Raw genomic sequence first — 20394 nt, forward strand, 5'->3', positions numbered from 1 at the left:
ACATATAAGAAAACCAGTATTTTCTAAATAGCTTGTATGTCTGGGATGTGAACAACGAGATGAAACCCTGCCATCCATTACACAGTGTGGAAATGCAACATGTTTGATCTTCAGCCTCAAGGAAAGGGTGAAATGCAAGCTGACAGTTTCTACAGTTTGACTTGTAGGGATTAAGGTAACGCAATTTATTTTGATAAGACAGAAACTTAAAACCAAACAAATACCTTCACCAAGGACGTTAAATGTATCTTAGAACACAAAATGCAGGTTAAATTTCACTGAGGGGGCTCCTTAATTAAGAACAGGAGGGATAACTTGCCTGTACAGTGAACTCTGGCCATGCAGATTGAAGGAGGAATCTGCCTGAGTAGAAGTTTCTTATATATTGCACAGGCACTGCTGAAAATCTGTTTGGAGAGCAGCTGAAGCTGTGTTCATTCTTGATCTTTGTGTAGCAAAAAATCCCTGCTCTGTAGCTTTGTAAATCTGCTTCCTTAGGAGATGGTGGCTTGAATGTTGGTTTAATATTTGTTGTGTGTATTAATGATCCCTACTCCCTATGGGAAGATAAATGGGAAGATAGATGTTCCAAAGACTGTTGGAACATCTAAAGCAAATTCTGAAAAACGTTTCTGCATCCTGCATAGCTCTGCAGGGTTTTAGAGCTACACACTGTGGATCAGTACCTAATTCGATTTGTGCTTTGCCAAGAGGATCAGTGGGAAGCTAAGAACTGTGCCCCATCCTTTCTAATAAACTTTAGATAAACTCCATAATGAGAACATCTGCCAGAAGGCTTACAGAAATCACCACACTATGGTAAGAAACTCCAAATCGTGTTATTTTCCTTACCTCCTTACTCCCAGCAGCCTGCTTTGCTTCTTATTTTGCCTTTTTACTACCATCTATTACTGGTGGTTAGAAGTGTGAATCATTAGTCAAGAATGTGGTCAGTTGTTCCTTTCTTTTATAGAAAAAACTTTAAGATAACTTGAGCACTTTCTACTTTTTGAACAAATATAAAACCTGTGGTGTTCTAGGGAGACTGTACTATCTATAGAAGTTACTGACAACTTCACCAGCATAAGCTCCTATCTTACTTATTCCAGGATTTTTTAATATATATATTTTTTTTAGCTAAGTGGAATTCAGACACACAAGATTTCCTTGACTCAGGTCTGAACATCTGTTTCAGCGTTCTGATGACATTAATGTAACTTCTTTTTACTTCTTATGTGCAAAACGAGTTCTTGAAACACTGCAGTGTACTGGCCATGGCTGCTGTTCTCTGCACACCAAGCAGGTTGGCTAACACTGTTTCTGGAGAAGGCTGCTGTGGCTCTGAGCTCTGTGGACACGCAGCGTTACTGGGAGCTCACACTTTGACAAATGCTGCAGCCCGTTTCCTAATTAGTTTTGCAAAATAGGTTGGCTAGTTGTAGATGATACTTTATTTTATACTTAAATTTTTGCACAGTGTAGCTAGGTAATAAAAGAAATTTGGTTCACTTTAAAGGCCAAATCTTGTGCCATTCACAAAGTGCCTGTGTAACAGACCCTTTTTATCCACCCCTGTGGCTCACAGTACAAATGCCTTGAATACAACTTTTAGTCTTGCTTCTATGTTAACTCTGTTAACTCAATGCCGACAATTTTTGTATAAAGGGGTCCAAAGGTGACAGAGAAAACTCTGTTATAAACTCTAGGCTATTTCTTCTTTTCCTGCTTCTTGCTTCTCGTCGTTTTCAGGTGTTGCAGGAGCTGCTGTTTCATCAGCACTTGGGTATTCGTTTGTTGCATTGCTTGATGGAACTGTGGTTGCAGGGATGTTTTCTTCGTTGGGTACCTGAAGGTAGTCTGCATTGGACTGTTTCTGAGCCATTTCTCTGCAGAAAGACAGGATTAGGATTGTGATCTCACATGTTGAAATCCCATGTACACCAGAGCCTTTCAAAATAATGAATCTTTGTAACCCCGATGATGTTATGACTGTTCCAAGATTGTGTGGAAAGGCTGCACCACCACTGGTGCTGAGGCAGAAAGAGTGACAGCATATTAGCTGGAAAGACATCTGCATTGCTGCTTTGAGTGATCCCATTAGAATAAAATGGATCTTAGTATGTTTAAATGTTATTCCAGGAAAGTGGAAAGGGAAACTGAGCGCTGGCAGTGTCTGAGGAGGGACAGCAAAGCTCACTGCCTGGTGTGAGCCTTCTGGGAAATTCCATGCGGATCTGGTGTCCCATTGTAGTGCATGAAAAATAGAGTTCAGTCAGGACAAGAATTACAAAAAGACTGAAATCTGGAAAAGTAATATAAAATATATTTGGTATTATAGAAAATATGGAAATCTAGAAAAGTATTTTTAGTAACAGGTATTAATTCCATCTATCTTATCAAAACGAAAATAAACCAACTCCCAGTACTGAAGCACCTTCACACGGTAAAAAATGTCAGATGCTAGTGGATTAATTCAATGCAGTGAGAATTATTAGGATCCAAGTACAAAACTAGATCTTAATGCTACATCAGCTGAAAGCGGAAATCAGGTGCGTGAGTGACTGATCACTGCTCTGGGTTAGCAGAATTCCATATTAGGAAGTCTTAAACGTGCTACAGGGAAGTCACAGGTTTTTTCTGGCCTCAACTGCATGTAGTTAAATCCCAGTAAATTTTCTGGGGTGACCCTTAGCTGCTCTTTCTTTTTTGACTTCCTCTGCCTGCTTTTAACAGACACCATTACCTTTCAATCTAAAGAGCTGTTTTTATAACTTACCACTTTAGTTTGTGTTGTTTAAAAGCATTTACTTCACTGTTTTAGATACTGCTAAGTGGGAAGAGGGCAATGGCACCTTCTGTTAAAAGAGCCACAGGTGAAAAGTCCCCCAAAAGAAGATGTTTGCACTGGAAGTTTTCTCAAAGCTTGTGTTATGCATTTTACTTTAGTTCTGGATTATCAGCAGTGCTTTACAGAAATAATTGTCTTAAAATGAAGCAAACAGAAATTCTTACTGCATCTCATTATTTGATGACTTCCTCTTTTTTGCCTTCTTGGTTAAGACCCAGACAATAACGCAGATTATAGCAGCTGCCAGAATTGCTCCAATCAGTGCTCCAGCAACAATACCACCATCTGAATCTGCAAAGGGAAAAAAAACATTACTTGACTTTTTAAGAAGTAGTAGTATAGCAAAAACCCATGGAAAGTTAGTGCAGTAACCTTTAGCAGAAAGAAGGGATTGGATTCAAAGAATTCTTTCCAGGAGGGAGGTCAAAGATTCTCCAGAAAAGTGAGAGCTCTGTGCTAGGGTGGTCTGCGCTGCCTCCTTTCTCACTGGTAGCTTCTTATCCCATCAAACTCTGGTTATGCCAGGCTCAGGGAATCCCTGGGCAGTAATACTGACAGCAGGTAAAAGCCTTCTCTTTTCAATCATTACAAACACATACTGGAATCCAGGTTGCCTTTATCTCTGTCTTTCAGCTAGTGCTCACATCCACAGTGCCCCAGTCCCTGTACTACCACATTTCACTGATGGTTTTAATTTCTGGGGTGAGGAGACCTCACTGGGATTGTTGGGTGGAAGAAATAGCTCAAAACTCCTTGTCTGTCTGCTCTCAGTAAAGGCTCTGCAGTCAGAACCCGGTCCAGCTCCTGCCCTTCGCAGGAAATTAAGGTGGGAATGTTAAATCAGTTTTCTAGTTGGGTTTGGGGAGGCTCTCCAAATCCTGTTCTGTTCTTGGAAAAAAAAAAATAATCAAAGCTTCAAAGTTGTTAAAGAATTTCCTGCAAGCTGTGTATGTCCTCCATCAAAGGCATGATGCCTTTCATGCATTCCACTCACGTTTTGCTGTCAGGTCGAGCTCACAGGTGCTGTTCCCCAGGAGGTTGCTGGCTATGCACTGATAGTAGCCAGTTTCAAAGGTGCTGAGGTTGCCAATGTAAAGGATGCCGGAGTTTGGATCTGTGACAAGCAGGGAGCAGGTACACGTTACTGTTTGTATTCTCCAGGGGCAAACAGTTCTCTGCAGTGGGTAACACAGAGCTATTCAGATGTTAGAAAAAGGGTTCACCAATTATTGATTTATTTGTGTGGGGTGTTTTTATATTCTTTAAATATAAAATGTTTACCTTCCTTGAAAATTGCTCCAGTGGATTCTGTTGGGGGTGTGTTAGAAGCCCCTACTCTGCCAACCAGTCTGGCTGATGTTTTGCCCACATTGATATTGTGGTTTTCTGTGTAACTCCACAAATGAAAATGTAAACAGGTCCAGAAAATTTTTGGGAGGGAAGGATGTGCTAGTACTTGAATGACAAATTGATTCAACTTAAATTCACTCAAAATTTCAAGGGAGGAAGGATGTAAAGGCATAAATACTTCTCTCATTTTAACAATTTAAAGGCGTGGACAGGACTTCAGCTTTTTTTATTAAATAGAAAAAGCATCCAGTGGTTTTGACAGGAAGACAGGTTTTGTCAGTTGACTTGAATAAGTAAAAATACGATTCTGTGACATTGACTATTGAAAGAGGAGGATAAATTTTAATTGGTTTATGTGCTACACAGCATTGGGCATGCTGGAATTTCAGATCCTGAACATGGTGTGTTAGTGCTGTAGATATACATACTGAATTGTTCTGTCACAGGCTTGAGGGTGTTCTCATCCACCTTGTACCAGCGGTAGGTGGGGCGAGGCAATCCCTCTTCACAGTTGCACAGGAGGTAGATTAGATGGCCTTTTTCAGGTGTTCCTTCTACTTTGCAGAAAGGTTTGGATGGTTTGACTGCAAAATAGGAACAGACACCTCAGGAGTGCATACCCAGGGCTGCAAGCATTCACCTCAAGGTCTGGTACCATGCTGCTCTGAGCAAAGACCTGAAGCCCATCCAAGAGCAGTCTCTCACTTATGGAACTGACCAAGGCTTCTCCCATTAAAAAATATAATATTAAATATATGTACGTGGCCTAGGATACAGTTTTATCTTCCATTTGCATAGTAACTGTTATTAGGGAGGTGCTGAGACCACAACTATCAATTATTTCCTTTAATGGGTCACCATACACCATTCATTCTGCCACATAGCAACATCATTTTCTTTAGAGACATGGCAGAGGGGGAAAGGATCGAGGCCCAGTTCTTTCAGTATATTAATAGTTGTGAAGGAAATAAATCAGTTCAGGAAATAAATATAGTTCTGGTAAAAAAATGTATCTGTTTTTATATAATGTTCTCCCTTTGCAGAAAAGGGAAGATTCTGTTCTTGCTTACACCCGTTGTTTTTAATTTCCTACCTCCAGAAATGCTTTTTGTGGTTCTTTAGAGCACTGTCAAGGGAAACCCAAACTAACAACTTTTCTTGGTTTTCATGTGAAAAGTGCAATCTTTTTCTCAATTGCTCCAAGATTTACTATCTATTTTGGGAATTTTAGATGAAAATTATCAGTATTGCTTTGGTTTTTTAGGAAATGAGTTCACATACATCTTTTTCTTATCCCTGGAAGATAGGCAAGTGAGGTTGGAATCACATTTCCATATGTCTGTGATTTGTCACTCTGATGAGGTATGAATTCTCAAGATAAAAGGAATTATTAGGGTTAGTACAATCTTCTATCTTATTAGGAAATAAAATATCTCATTCCACTGCTTTTCATCCTTTCTGTTCTGCCTGTTCATGGTTGAACTACTGCTTTCTTCCATTCAAAACAGACTTTGGGCTACTTTAATCCAACACATACTAAGTTTCTAGAGGTTTTGGGAATTGATGTGAGCCAGAACTCTTGGGCTGTGCTGCTGCTGCCTCTCCCTAGATTTATGCAAATTACCATGATCAACTTTAGGTAAAATTAGCAAGGTTTTGGCCTGTGCTGGGGCTGGCATGTAACGGTTTCAGTGAGAAGCTGTCCCTCCCAGCTAAAATGGGAAACTAGTATCACCGTGTTTCCCAGTATGAAAAGTGAAGTTGTGCAGAGAAGAATGAGGTTTGACTGCAGTTCAGGCAGAGGCAGCTGTGGAGTGGAAGCAGGCCAGCTGTGGCTGGAAGCTAGAGGGCACCCAGGCTCTGCCTGCCTCCAGAGCCCTTGGAAACTGCAGCAGTGACTCAGGGAGCTTCCCTCTGCATCACGGGCCTTGTTTACCACAGCCTGTTATTCCCTCTGGCCCGATGTATTTTGAGCTGTGAACTCAGTGTTTCATAATCCAGAAGGAAAAAGACAATACAGCGATAGAGAGGGGAGGCACTCACCCAGCACACTGACAATCACGGATTTTTGACTCTGTCCAGCGTCACCCTGAGGGCTGAAAACTTCACAGGTGTAGGACCCGGTGTCTGAGGGCTGCATGTTGGAGATTGTTATTGATGCATTCCCTGGACTTGTTGAAGCTGTTATCCTGTTCTTAAATGCTCCATAGGAGTAAGACTGGCCTCCTGAATAATAATAGATCTGTGATAAAGAAACAATTGTTAGTTTAATGACAAAAGATCTTCTTGCTGCTATGTTTGGCACTCAGAATATATTTGACTTCTGATTAAAGCCAAGCAGTGTCACCCCCTTTCTTGCCTCCTCCCCCAAGAAAACGTGGTATATTTGAATACATACTTCTAAAGGTTCTTAAAAGACAAGCTTTTCAGAAATGGCATTTTTAATCGTGCAGTTGACAGCAGCTAAATCTTTAAAGCTTGACACTCCAAGCACAGACTGATGCAATTGCAAAAACAAAGGTGAGACCATTGACCATCATATGACAATTCTGTGAGAAAATGCTAAGTCATGCACAGTGAATACTGATGTAAGTGAAGCACTGATGATTTGTGATAGCATTAATAAGCGGCTCAGTAGAAGATTATGACAAGGATGGACCTGTCATTGGGTGGCTGCAGAGATTTCCAAACACAGAATCTGGCAAACAGAGGACTGAAATGAATTCACAAGACAAAGGTCTAAGCAAACAAGGCACCTGATCTGTTGGCAGTAAATTTGAAAGCCAAAAGGATGCAGTACAAGAACAGAGCAGAGTCATCACACATGCAGTTAGAGCAGTCACGCTGTTCTTGTTTGTGCCATCAGCACTGGAGGCAGTGTCATGGACTATCTTGGTTTTTCTGAATTTATACCAGGGAAGAGTAAATACCTGCTGGCCTCAGTGCTTGGGGGGGTTCCTATTTGGGATCAAGAAGTTCCCCTTTTAGTAAATTGTAAAAAAATGTTTTGCCTAATGATAGACATAGGAAGGATAAATATTTCTAAGGAATGCAACTTTTCCTCCCAAATAGAAATTGCTGATTTAACATTGACTGATTTCACTGACTTGAGCATCATCAATTGCTCTCAGCAGCATTGTGGAGTAGAAGTGGCCTCATAAGCCCAAACTTGTCTGCTGATGGAAAGGAGAGGCAGAATTGTGTTCACTGTGGAGCCTGCATGGCACTGTGAGCCTTGGGCCCTGAGTCTGTCTAGGAACTGCAGTATCTCATCTGCTCTGGGGTAAATATAATAGTTCTCAAGGGTACCTGCCCTCTGTCCAGCCTAACTCTGCTCTGAAACCAAGATCTGAAAGAACAAGGATGTGGAAAACTACGACTGGTTAATTGTTTTTCTGAGGTGTTGACGATAGTGTGGTATGAAAGTGACAGTCTTTGGGATAGGCAGTGTGCTCCCCCAGTGTCTGCATGCACACACTAGGCAAAGCGAACAGCTCCAGCACATTCAGTCATTTCTCTAAACTGGTGAGAGGTGTCCATATAGAATTACAGGTTGTGACCCACATAGATCTAACATTGCTCCTACTGGCAGTATTCCAGAACCATCAGTGTAAATGTATTTACTGAAGCTGAAGTAGCAGCATGGTTTTTAATGGAAATAGTGTGAAAACGCTGGTAGGAAAAGGTTCCACAGACTCCTCTTCACAGGCCATTCTCACGTGACTAGTATCAAAATTTCCTTTTGGTCCAAGTTCCCTGCCTTTTAGGGACACTGCAGATCCCCAGGCGAGAAGTATAATTTGCTTTACTTTGCAGATCAACTGATTGCATTTTGAATTAAGAATATTAATTCTTAATTCTATTTATCCTCCCTGATACGGTGTTGACTGAAGTCTTTAAGAAATGTTATCTGAAAGCCTTTATTAGCTTAAGGCAAGGTACACTCCAAAACTGTCAGAGCACAGCTGGTTTATGCAAAGATACGGCTTTGAGATGAAGGTCAGAATCAGCTTGCACAGCACCAGCAGCTCCAGGACTGCAGCTTGGCCCCATCTCAAGAGCAATTTTGCAAACTCCTCAGCCAGACTTTATCTTTCCCTGCCCCAGGATTACAAACACCAGGTACAATTGATGCAGGGCTCTGAACACCAAAGCATTCCCAACGTGTGGAACACTGGTGGGTAGGAAGAGGTCCAGGCCGACACACCTGGTTAGAAAGTCTGCTGAAGCTGGGTACTCCTCCCAGTTTCCATCGTGTGCATGCAATACCATCAGTTTTAAAACTGATTTTATGCTTTGCAAATGTCTAGAGATGGAATTCTATTGCGGAACCAGAGTCTGGATGGACACACTGTATTCCCTGGGGAAGGAGAGTGTTCAGAACAGGGAGTTTGGTTTAAACAAATCACTCATCAAAAAAGTTGTCTACTAGGAATTACAAAAACACACTGGCCACGTTAGTCTTGTTCTCCATTTATCTGAGTGTGAGCAATAGCAGAGTATTGTTTATCCCTGTTTCTTGCAAGAGTCTGAAGTTACAAGGACAGTGACAGGCTGATGTCCCTGGATGGCTCTCAATAGTGTTGGGCTGGATTTCCATCTCCTCTCCATCAGCTGCACTGTTGGAGTAGGGCAGTGAAAGGGGTTCCACCAGCTCTTTACACTAATGTGAAGTCAAGCTCTGCAATGATTTAGATGAGGTAATGTGTGTCTTGCTGCAGCATGAGAGGAGTGGCAGGCCCGTCATACCCTACTAAAGGCTTGGTTGTTGGAAAAAGGGGCTAAATTCTACTCTGTCTACCTCAGAGTGATCTGGGATTATGTGAGAGTAAAGACTAGCAGAAGGGGTCCACGGAATGCTCCTTTAGATACGGCACATCTTCCTGGCAATAAGACTGGCGCTGCAAGTTGTAAATGCAGTCGGGGCATGCCAGTAAAACTGCAGAGGAGCAATTGGGATATTTGCTCGGTATATTTGACCTGGAGGCAGGGTGAATTATGTGCTTAAGTCCTCATACAATGCACTGAAAAACTAATCCCTTGTGTTCTCTCTTTCTGAGTCAGTGAATGCAAAGAAAATATTTTGTGTACGCTGTTAAATCTGAGGCGGGTGCCAACACAGCAGAGACTATTTCTTCTCTTCATAGATTCAAACAGAGTCTTACTGGGTCATTTTTTGTCAGCCATGAGCATAAAGGCAGTGAAACATTCTCAGGCAACGTGTTCAGCTCCTCTGCAGGCTCCTGCCTGTTCTCTGTTCTCTCCTGTTCCATGCTTATCTCCCTTGGCTCTGGAGTTCATTGCCTGAAGGAAGGTGGTAAGCACTAAAAAGGCTGAAAATGTTCTGATTAATTGCCGAGTGTATATCTTGTCTCAGAGGTATGATTGGATTGTGTACACAGGAAATTTCATTTAAGAGGAATATGTTTCAGTTAATTGGCTGTGAAATCATAGTCCATTTTAAACAATACACTCAAAATGGGTATTTTAAACCCTGGTTCAAAGTGGTTTTATGCTGTACTTGGAAAGCTGGTTTGTGGCTTGCAGGAAACTGAAATGAAAATCTTTGCAAAAGTGTTTCTATTTCGATTCAAAAGTAAAAAAAAATCTTGTTCTCTGTTGAAGATAGGGAAATTTTTTTGGCTTTGGGCAACTGCCAGCTAGCGTTTCCTCCTATAGACACACATCATGACTTTTCTTCCCATATTACCTAAAACGTGTGTATGGAAAACTGTATATTTAGTCAATGGTAGACTTTTTCTTGAAACCTTTCTAATCTGGTGTGATAAAATATATTTAAGTGCACCATCTTGAATGCAAAAATAATGTAAAAGGAATCTGCTGTGCTTCCCTTCAAACAATAAGCTTTTCATGTCCTCAGGCAAATCAGGAGCAGCTCCAGTGAAGTCAATGATTTACCAGAGCAGAAACAACATTGAGGGTGCATTAATGGTTGTTGCTCCTCCTTACCAGCTAGTTTGTTTGGCAAGTTATTATATAATGGAGCCTTTTCACATTTCACGGAAGCAGCTGCCTGGGTGGCTAACCAAACAACTGACAGAAAAAGGAGAGGAGATGATCACTCCTAAAACTGTTGTCCCTAATAACTTCATGATCTGAGACTCTGGTTTCTGCTAAACAGCCAAGTTGCCCAGAAGGCATCTCCCTGACCTTAGAAAGGGTTGCAGTTTATTTGTTTGTTCAGCCTGTGGCAGGCAGTGCCTAGAGCTGCTGTCTCCATCCTTCCAGGCATTCTGAGGCAGGGCTGTGGTTTTACCCTCACAGTTTCTCCTGGAGTGATGGTGTGGAAAGTATTTTCCTGCAGAGGAAGCAGTCAGCAGAGCTGATGCTGAGCTGAGGGCTTTGAGAGGCTGCCAGATGTTCAGCAGTGTGAGGAACCCACCCACAGGTTTTTGTTGTACAACTTCTGTAGAAAGATCTTCCTCAGGGTGTGAAGGGGGTGTGTGAAGAGGCAGGCAGGAAATTGGAAGAAACGTGCCTCCCTCTGCTTCTCCTTTTGACAGGACAAATATATACTAGCATCTGTGTAAATATGTGTCTTTCAGATGGCTTTGGATGGACTAATTCATAATTTCCAGGTCAGTACTCCTCCCATCCCCATCTCCTGGAGTCTCTGTACATGCCTAGTACTCCTGGATATTAAAGTTATGAGATGAGATGTACTTGAAGGTGCATTACAAAGCGTCCTGCTTAATCTCCACAGGATCCTGACCTCCTGACTGGGGGCAGTTTCAGGACATGACCTCTTTTCCAGCACCTGTCTTTCCTCTCCCAGCCTCTTCTCCCTTTCCCCCACCAGCACATGTAAAGCTCTAGTTTTACATCATCCTGTTTTTCTGATGCATTCAGAGTGTGACTCAGTCTTTGCCTGGAGAGCAGGGAGGCTCCAGCATCCAGAGGGCCCTGTCATTGGGTTGGTTTGTCATTTTCTGTTTGACATTTTCTCAAGCTCCTAGAGAATGGAGCCTACTAATGACTTTACTGGTTTGGGATCATGATCTCTTTTTGAATTCTGAGCACAGACAGAGTTTGTAAAATAACAAGGGGAAAAAATGTTAATCACTCCCTTAAGCATTTTACCATCTAATTAGGGAACAAATGCCCCACACTCAGTGTGTTACTGAAGGCCCAAAGTTCAGATTCTGAACTCAGCTAGCTAAGAAAGCAAATGTTCACACCTGTGTTGGTTTCTTTGACATGTGTCACATGACTGAGTCTGGGCCCAAATCCCTTCTTTCATCCACAGCTTCTTTTCACACATTTTTGTCAAAACTCTGATCTGCCAGAAGGTAGTAGGGGTGTTAGAGGGATGTCCTTTACTGGGATTTTTGCACGGGGAATTGAGGATATTAACAATGACAAGAAGTGTCTTGTCACAAAAGTGCACTGGCAGAAGAAAGGGAGGGAGTCAGAAGCCTTTGGAGGATTAATCATTCAGCAGCTTTAACTGATGCAAATATATCGAAGGAGCAGCTCTTTCATGTTCTCACAGTATCATTCTTGTGGCTGAACTATCAGTGAATAATTCCTACAGTGCATCAGGAACAAATGTGTTTTCTTAGTGCATTTGGTGTAACTGCTCTTCAGCAGTTATTATTAGGCCTGAGTTTACACTGGGCTCTACCCTGTACTTCATGGTGAGGCAGGAATCCTGCTGCAGTCAGAGAGCTGGGGATGGATTATGGCTGGAATACTGAGCTGAGAGGAAGCTGCTTCAGTTCAGTGTCCTCAGCAATGTTTTTATATTCTAGAAAGGAGATCCAGGATGATTTTTTTTTTTCCCCCATGTAAATATTTAGCCCAAAGTTTGGTCTATCCAGTCTTGCTCACATTCAGCCCAGAGGCTCCTGGTGGGTGCACACACCCTTCAGATTCCCTTTGGGTGGAACATTCCTGAAGGTGCCAGTTCAGCCACCTAGAATAAGTGGGGGGAAAAAATCCCCCAACACAACAGCTACATCCAAAATAATTTTGGCAGAGAAAAATGCAATTAGAGATAGGGCGAGTTAAAAATCCTGAATGATGCATCCGATTCAACTGACTTCAGTCATGTGCTGGTTTTGAGATTTCAGTACAGAATATGAATACAAGTTTCACAGTAGCACAGATCTAGCAGAAGCTATTTAGCTCTGTTTTCCCCCTTGAGATTATGGGGATTGTTTCTTACCTTGTATCTCCAGCTACATCTTCCCCGTGCATCTGTCACATACACCGTCTTTTGACAAAGACTGACTGACTTTTCATCCATACTCAGAATACCGTGACACGGGGAGTGCTGCATTTGAGTAAAAACGTGCTGATCTGAGAGTTAAATGAGACTTTAAATCTTCCCCCAAAACCAAAGAGCCACTCCTCCACACAGCTCCCCACCTACCATCCGTGCTGGTCACAGGGGCAGGGTGCCTCACGCTCAGTGTTTTGTGCAGAAATAGCTCAGGCCTTGTCCACCACAATAGAAGCTTATTCCTAAGCTCTGCCTAAAATTAGGCAAACTAAGATTGGAGTCTAATGTTTGCTCCGAACACCCCTGATGATTTTCTCCTTGTCTTCACTTCCCTTTGTGATAACCACAGGCAGTCCCTCATGGTCCCACTGACATCCAGAGCCACTCCAGCGGCAGTGACACGACAGCAGCAGCTCCGTTCCCCTGCACTGGAGGTGTCACCTCTGCTTCCCATGAAGCTGTTCCTTACACTGCCTGCTCAGTCATCTAAGTGCTAGACAAAACTCAGTTTTAAACTCACCTCTAGGCAAAAAGAAATGCTTGTGGATGAGAGGAAGTTTTCCTGTACTGCCTCAGGACGTGCTTCACACAGGCTAATCTTTCTCTGGGGCTGGCATGCACTGCTCTGCTCCCAAGCTGGTGTCCCCTGCAGCACTGACACAGATCTCAGGTGTCTTGTGGCTGGAAAGGTGTGAGGGTGTCCCCTGAATTGCTCAGGCTACGTGGAGAGGAATTTGTTCTTTCAGAAGCTTTTATGGAAACCCCCTCACATACAGGGCTGGCTGGCCTCTGGCTCTCACCTGGGGTAGCCCAGTGCCCACTTGCTTTGTGCTGGGCAGCAGACTTGTGCTGGTATTGGGACTACTGATAATCTGAATTTGGGGTGTCAGGCTGGAAGGACACCACACATCTGTGCTCCTCCTTTGGGCTTTCCCTCCTTGTCCCCTGTTGCTGAGCAATGTGCCACGAGTTTGCTTTTCTTTTGGAAATTTTCGTAGGAAATCTATTGATAATTCTGTTTTGCCTAAAAGTACCATGCATCCGTGATGTGGATGTGCCACAAGTTCACTTTTCTTTGAGAAGATTTTCATAGGAAATCTACTGATAATTCTGTTTTGCCTAAAAGTAACAGGCATTCATGAGCTTTACTCATATTGAATTTAGAATTTCAGTCTGGAATCCTGCCCTGGGCACATCTGGGTTAGCCAGGTGGTGCCCCTGATCATTTCACTGGCTGTAGCTGTGGGTGCCCCGGGCTGGAGGCTCAAGGTGTGGCCCAGGTTAGGCTCAGGACTTGTATTTAGCTTTGCAAGGCTGCAGCCTCGCCTGTGAAGAGTCAACAGAGTTGATTCTTTCAAACATTTACTTAGGTGCTTTTCACTGGGGCCAGCTGAGTGACTCAGGGCATGAAATGAAGCCCAGATGTAGGTGTGAGCAGGAGCTGAGACTTCACCTTATGAACCAGGCCAGGCTGTGGTGTAGCCTGGGTGAGCAGAACGGTGCTAGCCTCACTTTGTCTAGGTGTAAAATAGAGATCACTCAGTGTTGGAAAGTTCTCAAGATGCTTGGCTGGGCGTTATTATTTAAAACTTAAATTCAGCATTAAAGGACACGTCACTAAGGGCTAGATGGCAAAAAGTTGAAAATATGTATGGCATCCTATTTTCCATAATTTTGTACTTACATTATTAAGTTCAAGTGAGGGAAATTGCTATTACTAGAGAAACTTCTCAGGAGAAGAGCATAGTTTGGCTCAGTTAGTAAAAAAGTCAGTCTTCTGTCTTCAAAATATTTGGCAGGATTTTCCAATATTCACAAATGGAATTGAAAATGTTATCCAATTAGTTGCTGGAAAAAAAAATGGCAAATTTTGAGTAGAGCCAGAATTTTCAACAATTTTTTTCAGGGCAAATGTATGTTTTTGAAAGGAAGTGTTTGATATTTTATTATGGATCTGTTAGAAGAATCTAAATATCTCATAGAATTAAATAATTTTATTCCAGTTAAAATTCAAGCTGTTGTTCTGGTATTCAGTTAGATATGGTGCCAGTCTTTCCAATATAGTTGGGTTTGTCTTCTTATCAGCATCTTAAATATATTTTTGAATTTCATATTAGTATTGTTTTAACTAAACAATGAAAGCCAAAGCTGGCAACCTCCTCCATTTTCATGCATATGTTTCCTACTTGGAACAAAATGTGAAACTTAATTCAGCTATGTGCCAAGCCACCAGGGCAAAGCCAGGTTGGTAGAGAGATTATCCTTTTGTTTAAACTTGTGGGAGAAAAACATGCAGGCTTTCAGGCTCCCAGTCCTTTCTGAAACTCAGAAGAGTCATCAGCCTGAAATAGAAATGCCAGCCTCATTCAGAGGGAGGGTGAAAATCCATCTTTATGTTCAGCTGTGTTGTGTGATTTCTTAAACCGTATTTTCCACAAGCAATCACAGGCCTTTCTTCCCAATGTTGGCATTAACACCATTTTAATTTTATTGTGAATAGGTTCAAAATGGAAAGGAATTGCCAGGTGGTGGTGGGAGGATACAGGGTCAAGTGATACAAGGCTGAATGTGTTGCTGAAAGGGTTTTAGAAAGAGCAGTGTCCCAGTCCTGCACCCTCCAGGGAGCAAAGGGAACCCTCTGAACCTCCCTGAGCCAGAAGTGGAGCTGCAGGGAGAGGAGATTCTCCTGGAACACCAAGGCACAATGGGATTAGCACTAAGCCATGGCCTGTCCAGACTGCACTGACTTTATGTGATGAAAATGCAAATCATCCATCACAAACGCAGCCATTACAAACGTGTGGAAGTGAATTTGCTGTGAAATTAGTTCCAGATGGGGGAATCCAGCTGCAGCTTTTTCCCAGCAGTGTTTCTCATGGACCTTTCAAGGCACAGCTTTCCCATTGCTTGCAGTGAGAGCTGCAGAAGCCAGGAGGGAGCACTGGAGGGATTGATCCATAAGGTTTCCTTGACATCTGGTAGTCTTGCATCAGTTCTTGTTGAGCATATTTTGGACCACCCACAGTATTTTATGATTGTTATTTTCAGGGGGTATTTTTCTCATCATTAGCCACAGTTTACAAATGGTTTTCCCCTCCTGGATCTCTTGAAACTGTGTGGTTCTCCCTCTAAAATAGTTTTAGCTGCAATCTGCTTATTTCTCTTGATAGAGACCAGAAATATGTATGGCATTTAGTGCAGTATGAAAAATTTGATGCAAGTGGAACAGAAAGGCTCTAACCAAACCTGGAGAAGATGAGCTTGATCCTATGTCAGTGCTGTACTTCCCACCTGAACAAGCAGTTAAAATTTAAGATGTACCATACTAGATCAAAATTACAATATACAGTTCCAAATACAACTCAGGAAACGTGTAGCTACCACCCTTTCAGGAATAATTCTTCATTTAATAAAGCTGTTTTAACTTGAGGAAAGCAAACAATGAGTAACAGCTACTCAGCTACACAATCAGGCTAGGTGTGCCTACATCAGCCTGGCACTCAGCTAGAGTCAGAATTTGGGATGGGCCCAGAGCTTGTACTCAGCACTGATACAGGCTTTATCTGTGCCTGTGAGATACTGCAGGTGAGGGAGCAGTTCTGTCGTGGGTTAAATTGCCATTTCTCACATATTGGCCATTGCTGTTCAATGCCAAATACATTCTGTAAATTGCAGGCTGAATCTGCTGGAATTGATAAACCAGATGGAAAGTGTGTCAGCAAAGGCAAACCTCCTACTGTAATATTACTAAATTTACTGAATTTAGCATTATATTAAAAATATCCTGAGTGTGACACTCCTCTAAGCCAAATCTTTTTACTTCAACTCTCAGCTGTAACACCAGGCAGGAGGATTGAACTTTCAGGAAAAAAAAAAAATGTTGGCACCAGGATAAAAACAATGGGAAATGATTGTCCCACAAGCACAAGCCTGACACCAGGGCATGGAAAAGGAATCCCAGTCATCTTCAAGGATTCAGCAACACTTCTAATTATTTCTTAGAAAGGAAGAGCACCAATACACTGCCTGGTACTGGTGTTCTTCCCAGTCCCATCCGTGCTGATATTTCAGCCTACAACACGGTCTGATTATACCCCCAAAACAAGAGATTGTTTGGCTCTGCAGCCTCTTGGGGTCTCGGGAAGGGCAGGGACCGTTTGCCCTTGACCTGTAATTGTTCTGTTTCCACAGTGACAGCCCTGGGATGCCGGGAAATACCAATGCAAGTTTGCCGTGGCAAATTTCCTGCTATGACAACTTTCTGCAGAGTGCTGCCAGCACTCTTGCTGCTCCCTTTGTGCTCACAGTCCGCTGTCATGCACAGCACCTCTTACTGAGCTGCCAAAACTGCAGTGCCTGAGTCAAGGAGCTCTCGTTTGACCCTTAAATGGGGAACAACACATTGTCAAAGGCAAGGGCGTCTCACCAGGAAAGCAGCTTTCACAATGGCAGGAAATATCTGCCAGACAAGAGAAAAGGGAGCTGGCCCAGGAGCTGCAGCACTTGTGTGATTTTTGGATACCTGGTCTTTGCTTCACACTTCCTGTGTGACTTGGAGCAAGTTGTTTGAGCATCTGAATCACTTTTGTTCTTCCTCATCAGTTTGTGAAGGTGTTCAGGCATGTCAGTGGGAGCTAGGAGCCCAGATAATTTGTTCATCTGCCCTGAATTTCACTGCACCCCAGTCCTTAATCTCGAGGGTGGGAACCCCAACATTACCTGGTCTGTAGCAAGGATAACCCTATCAAACATAACAAGACCCTTTGAGGATTTAAGGATATCTCAAATAAAATGTCACGGTAATAACAAATAAACGTCTTACGGTGTGCAGCTGGCTCTCTTTGGCACTGTAAAAACTCCACTGAATAAAGAAATCTCCCAGCGGTGCAGAACTGGCGTACGTGCAGAGGAGGGTCGCGTTCCCACCTGCCGTGACATTCACCGTCTTCTCAGGGACGGTCACCACCACCCCGCTGCTGTGGCCTGTGGGCAGCAAGTGTGGGGAGGAGAGGTCAGCTGGGGCTGGCCCTGGAGCCGTGCAGGAGTTGCCTTCCTCGCTGTGTTACTGGGGAAACCTGCAGGATGGACCTGTTCCCCTTCTCAGTACAGCTTCCCTTGGGCTTTGCGCGGAAATTTCAGAGGGGACAAGCTGGCGCTGGGTAAAAGCTAGCAAGCAGATAAATCCCCCACAATATTCGTGCCCTTACAACAAATAATGTTCTTAAAAAGCAGAGTTCTTAAACCTGTTCTTGTTCTCATTGGCCGATTCTTATCTTCTCACTAAGAATTTGTGGTTAAACTGAACCTTTCTTCTGCTCTCACAGTGCTCTCCTGTGCTCTTTCCTTTCCACAGAGAAAGTCACTGCAGTTAATTAGGAATCTCCCGCTTTCACTGAAGTCCTTTGCAGTTTTTGACACTTCATGGAATAAATCCAAGTTTGCTTGGATCTTTTCTGAGCCACAGCAGAAACCCCCAGTCAGTAGTGCCCACCAATATGGGCACACTGCTAGTCTTAAATCTAGGACTTTCAAATTAGAGGACATTGCTTTGAAAAGTATATATGGTACCAATTCTGAATTACTTTTCATATCTAAGGTAAAAATCTGTTGGGTTTATATGTGTGTGAGAGTTAGAACACTGAAACTCCAGGGGTGGCTACTTAAAATATTTCTATGGCACCCAAACTAGATAATTCCATCTGGAAAGGAAGATTCGGAAACTTTTGTTTTCTCCAGTGGATACAAGGGCTGTTCATCTCCATGGAGCATTAAAATGACTGCTTCTGTACATATTAAAAGTAAAGCTTAGCACAATGAAATTACTTTGAAGTATGAATAATATATATTTTTTACTATACCATAAACATTCCTGGAGTCCACAAAGTATTGTGTCCTCATTTAATTTCAGAGAAATCCAAAGATGCTTAAAGTTAAGCATCACCCCCCCTCCTCCCCAAAATCTTTTGGTGGTTGAGGGACTGAGGCATCATTTTCCAAGCCCTATTATCAGGAGGAGACAAAAACCAAATATGGAAAAACCTGACCTTGAAACGCTTGAAAGACCTGAACGCTCCACACAAGAGCTCTTTGCCTCTTCCTGACATCAGAGCAAAGCATTCATCTGCCAAAGCCAAAATTCTGTTCTTGAGCAAAAAGCTCTTACCAGGCAGGGGTCAGCTTGTGGATTTCCACAGAGTGGGCTGGCAGTGTGGCCATGATTTTTGTTCCATCCTGAAACAATTCACCTCAAACGTTCCCCCAGGCTGCTAGTCAGGCTCACCTGCCCTCTCACTTCAACAGGTTCCTTTGTTCCAGCGCTATTTCGAGCAGTTTGTTATTCTTACCTGCAAGGATGGCTAGAATTGGAAATATCTTCAGCATTGTTGCACACACCTTCTCGATGCTGGGAGAGAAGGGAGACCAGGTGCTGCTTCTGGCTTCGACTGAAACTCAACTGTTTTATTTCTTGAAGTGGGTTTTTTGTTTTCCTTATCAGCTGTGTATCAACACGTCAGTGAGCTGTTTCATTCTCCTTTATCACATGTGTGCCTTTCTCCGACTAGTGGTGTGACTGCTCACTTGAAACCGTTCTGTGGGGTTTGAGCCACCGAGGGTTTTGTTAATAATAAACCTTTTGAATCAGAGAAGCCCAAATTCTCCCGCTTCTTCCAGGGCCCTGCAGTATTTGCCTACCTAAGTACTCCCACTGAGTACAAGAAAAGTATTTGTGGAGCTATTTAGCAGTCAATCTGATTACTAGTGTTGGGGTCAGGGCCTAATATGAATAATTTTATTTCCTGTTGATTGTGTCATTTCCTATCAAAAATGGGCATGTGTAGATAATACATTGTCAGTACATTTTCAATTCAAAACGTGTATCTTACACAGTTTGTTCAGCTTCCTGGAGGGGCCAGATTTGCTTTTTGTGTTTGACTGAGGCTGATTCAGAGTCCTGAGCTGCAGTGGGAGCAGCTGGCTCTGTACACAGCCATGGGGGTGAGTGCCTGAAGACAGAGCAGAGGCCAGCATTGCCTTGTCCGTGTGTGCCTGCACCTGGAACCGAGGCAGGTGACATGGTCAGGGGCTTCTTCTGTGCCTGTTGAAAACATGGGATTATTTCATGCCTGATGATCCCATCTTTCCACTGGCAGGCAAGGGCAGCCACGTCTTCCATGCTGCAGCATGGGGATCCCTTTTGGAAGATGGGGTTCAGCTTCTGGCCACGTGAGGTTGGAGGGGAAAGGGATGAGCAGGCTCTCCCTTGTCTCTCATGTGATGTGGTGCCAGATCCTTCAGCAAAGAAGTCAGGTTGCTGGTTGCATCAGTTACTGTTGGGATCAGGTTTATGGATTATTTTATTCTGCCAGAAATTTCTGTGCATGGCAGATGCCTGAAGAATCTCTGGGCAGATGGCAGGGTTTGGTGATATTTTTATATGAGCCATCTCCAGAAATTTTGGAGATGTCTTCTCCTTAGTTCTGACTGTCAGCATTCCCACAGAGAGGGCAGTGCCTGTCTTTAAACTATGGGAAGGGCAACTGATTCTTGGAACTGTTAAATGTCCAAGAATCACAGGAAACCCAGAGTCCAAAATGGAATATCTACATCAAAAGGCTGAAATTCAGATTTCTTCCAAAAGTTGAGAAGCATTTAGATTCACCTTCACTGAGGAAGTGTGGAGGGAGCACAAGCCCTCATGGGGAGTTCTCACTGGCTTTCCCCAAAGCCTAAAATGGGAGCTGCTCGTGATTTCTGGCCATTTAACTATGGATGAGTGCAAATGATCTGAACAGGAGACAACCTACAAACACATTTCAGTGATTGCCTGTGGCAGCTCCATTATACCCAGGAGTCTGACTGGTAGCTCACAGAGCCCTCCTCCACAAGGCAGCAATTTTCAAGAAGATGCAAAAAACCACTGCCACCCTGCTGAGTAACTCAGCACCTGCCT

At 43.1% G+C, this 20394-nt stretch overlaps 1 protein-coding gene across 1 annotated transcript; it reads right to left on the reverse strand.

The window, feature by feature from the left end:
- Positions 1 to 41: 41 nt before the first annotated feature.
- On the reverse strand, positions 42 to 18837 carry VSIG1 (V-set and immunoglobulin domain containing 1). The gene is made up of 8 exons (XM_058423277.1): positions 18788 to 18837; positions 17266 to 17426; positions 12387 to 12494; positions 6242 to 6440; positions 4627 to 4782; positions 3843 to 3962; positions 3013 to 3139; positions 42 to 1886 (listed from the first exon to the last, which is right to left on the reverse strand). The coding sequence occupies exons 1-8, from the start codon at positions 18822 to 18824 to the stop codon at positions 1703 to 1705; spliced, it is 1092 nt and encodes a 363-aa protein (XP_058279260.1). The 5' UTR covers positions 18825 to 18837; the 3' UTR covers positions 42 to 1702.
- Positions 18838 to 20394: the final 1557 nt, after the last annotated feature.

This window comes from Hirundo rustica, chromosome 21, assembly GCF_015227805.2.
Source record: "Hirundo rustica isolate bHirRus1 chromosome 21, bHirRus1.pri.v3, whole genome shotgun sequence".
Taxonomy (NCBI): Eukaryota; Metazoa; Chordata; class Aves; order Passeriformes; family Hirundinidae; genus Hirundo; species Hirundo rustica.

Excerpts from the sequence above, each read along its gene's own strand:
- VSIG1 (XM_058423277.1), bottom strand. The coding sequence starts at position 18,824 with ATGCTGAAGATATTTCCAATTCTAGCCATCCTTGCAG. Across the intron at positions 3,963-4,626 it reads GCCTGTGACAGAACAATTCA|ATCCAAACTCCGGCATCCTT; the intron begins GTATGTATATCT and ends TGCTTGTCACAG. Across the intron at positions 1,887-3,012 it reads TCATCAAATAATGAGATGCA|AGAAATGGCTCAGAAACAGT; the intron begins GTAAGAATTTCT and ends GTCTTTCTGCAG.